Here is a 2,454-nt window from a genome sequence, read left to right as displayed (position 1 = left end):
ACAGAGAAACCCTGTCTCGAAAAACCAAAAAAAAAAAAAAAAAAAGAGTCCAGAGCAAGCAAGGAAGCTTATTGTTTCCTAGCAACTGTAGAGAGCACAGCAACCTGACCCAGAAGACATGCTCAGAGGGTTACGCCTCACTGCAAGGAAGTCTGGGTATGTAATTAAGGATGAGGACTCAAGTAACTACTTCCCCTAATTTAGTCTATTATCTACCTACAAAAAAGTGTGTGATTGTGGGCAGAGATGACTCAATGAGTGAAGGAATTTGCTGTAAAAACCTCGCTACCCAAGTCCAACCTGAAGCCCATATAATGTTGAAGAGAGGAGACTTACTCTACAGTGTTGTTCTCAACACATGTGATGTGGTACACACACCTCCGTGATGCACACACATTTTAAATGTGTGGTTGCTAGCCAGGCAAAAGAATCAGAAATTGCTGGGCAGTGATGACGCAGGCCTTTAATCCCAGCACTCAGGAGGCAGAGACAGGTGGATCTCCGTGAGTTCGAGACCAGCCTGGACTACAAGAGCTAGTTCCAGGACAGGCTCCAAAGCTACAGAGAAACCCTGTCTCAAAAAACCAAAAAAAAAAAAAAAAAAACAAAAAAAACAAAACCCAGAAATTGAAAACTAGCCTCTCCTACATGAGACCTTGTCTCTGAAAACAAAAACCCACAGTTTCTAGGAAAGATGCTTTTCTAGGGTGTGTATCCTGGCATAGTATGTTTATGAAAATTATTTGACCTTTTATTTTGTAACAGGTGAGAAATTGGTGCCTGGGGCCAGAGAGGTCCTGACAGAAATATTTAAAAGCTGTGCCCACTCAGAGCAGACACTGAGCCTAACACCAGCGAAACCAATTAGGGTCTCTGACATCTATCTTAGCAAAGAACAGATCAACTCCCAGAGTCCAGGCAACCTCCTGCACCTCTTCTTCACCAACGTCCGGCCTCCAAAGAAGGTGCTGGAGGACCAGCTCACACAGGTAGCCACTCTTTCCACATAGTCTCTGTGTTGAGCCTGGGTTCCTCTTCTGAGCTGGCCTGAGAATCCCCCTCACTACTTGTGTGCTCTGCAGATCCTGAGGAAATATGGCGTGCCCAAACCCAAGCTGGATAAGAGCAAGTACAGCAAAGCCGGGAAGGAGCAGCACCCTGTGAAGGTGGTGAGCACCAAGCGGCCTGTCACCAAGCCACCTGCCAAGGACAAAGCCGTGCTCAGCAATCTCAGGTGCACACCCAAGGAGCTTGGGAGGAGGGTGGCTATGGTGTGGCCTTCCAGCAGGCGTCTGAGAGACTGTGGCACCCTGGAGCAGCCAGGCATGCCATCTATCTTCTGCTCTGCTGCTGAGGTCCAGTCAGTCCTTAGCCTCATCTACTGCAAGTTAACATTTTATCTCACCTCCTGGGCCATGTGAACTGTCAGGCAGACAGTGTGCCTTGAGAAAACATCACACGCGTATACTTTGAAATAAGTCAGACTTTATCCATACACATAAAGCAGTCATTTTAGAGACCTCCTAAAAGCTTGTAGGGAAAGACTGACTGGGGCCGGGTACATACCTCAGCAGCAGAGTGTCCATTCAATGTGTGCAGGACCCAGGGCCTTTTATTTATATACATGTATCATTTTCTTTTTCTTTTTTTGTTTTTGGTTTTTCGAGACAAGGTTTCTCTGTGTAACAGCCCTAGCTATCTTGGAACTTGCTCTGTAGACCAGGCTGACCTCAAACTCACAAAGATCCACTTCCCTCTGTCTTCCTGCTGGGATTAAAGGCGTGTATCACCACCGCCCTGCAGTATGTATCATTTTCTTTTTTTTTTGGTTTTTCGAGACAGGGTTTCTCTGTGGCTTTGGAGCCTGTCCTGGCACTAGCTCTGTAAAATTCAGAAGAGGCTGTGGCAAAAAGACCACAGACTCAAGGCCTATTTGGCCAGAAAGTGAGTTCCTAAATTGCCTCAATTTAGGAACTAATTTGTCTCAAAACAAAAAGCCAAAAGACTGAGGACACACCTTTAATCCACCTCTGTGAGTCTGAGGCTAGCCTGTTACACATAGCAAACCCCAGGACAGCTAAGGCTATATATTGAAATCCTGTCATCTCAAATAAATAAGTAAATAAACAGGGCTAGGGATATAGCTTGGTGGTAGAGCAGTTGCTTAGTATGCCTTAGGCTCTGGGTTCAGTTGCCAGCACTACATAAATAAATGAATAAATGAAAAATAACTTACTTCAGGGTCCCCTTCACTGAGACTGCTGTATTATGTTAGAAGCCTTCTAGAGCTGTCTGTGGCATGCTAGTGAATATATTCATATGGAAATGTGGGTACTCTGCACAGTGTGAGTCCCCTGATATTTCTGTTTTAATACTAGTCTTGGTCGGGCGATGGTGGCGCACGCCTTTAATCCCAGCACTCGGGAGGCAGAGGCAGGCGGATCTCTGTGAGTT

At 45.8% G+C, this 2,454-nt stretch overlaps 1 protein-coding gene across 1 annotated transcript in view; it reads left to right on the top strand.

Annotated features, from left to right (window-relative positions):
* Hectd4 (HECT domain E3 ubiquitin protein ligase 4) overlaps nucleotides 1-2,454 on the top strand; it is a 198,724-nt gene that overhangs the window by 175,539 nt on the left and 20,731 nt on the right. The window contains exons 62-63 of the mRNA XM_013349655.2: nucleotides 766-989; nucleotides 1,083-1,234. Coding sequence (XP_013205109.1) covers nucleotides 766-989; nucleotides 1,083-1,234 — 376 coding nt within the window. The remainder of the gene's footprint in view (nucleotides 1-765; nucleotides 990-1,082; nucleotides 1,235-2,454) is intronic.

This window comes from Microtus ochrogaster, chromosome 2, assembly GCF_000317375.1.
Source record: "Microtus ochrogaster isolate Prairie Vole_2 chromosome 2, MicOch1.0, whole genome shotgun sequence".
Classification (NCBI taxonomy): Eukaryota; Metazoa; Chordata; class Mammalia; order Rodentia; family Cricetidae; genus Microtus; species Microtus ochrogaster.
The sequence above is the reverse complement of the archived record's forward strand: the minus strand, read 5'-3'. Positions and strand labels throughout refer to the sequence as shown.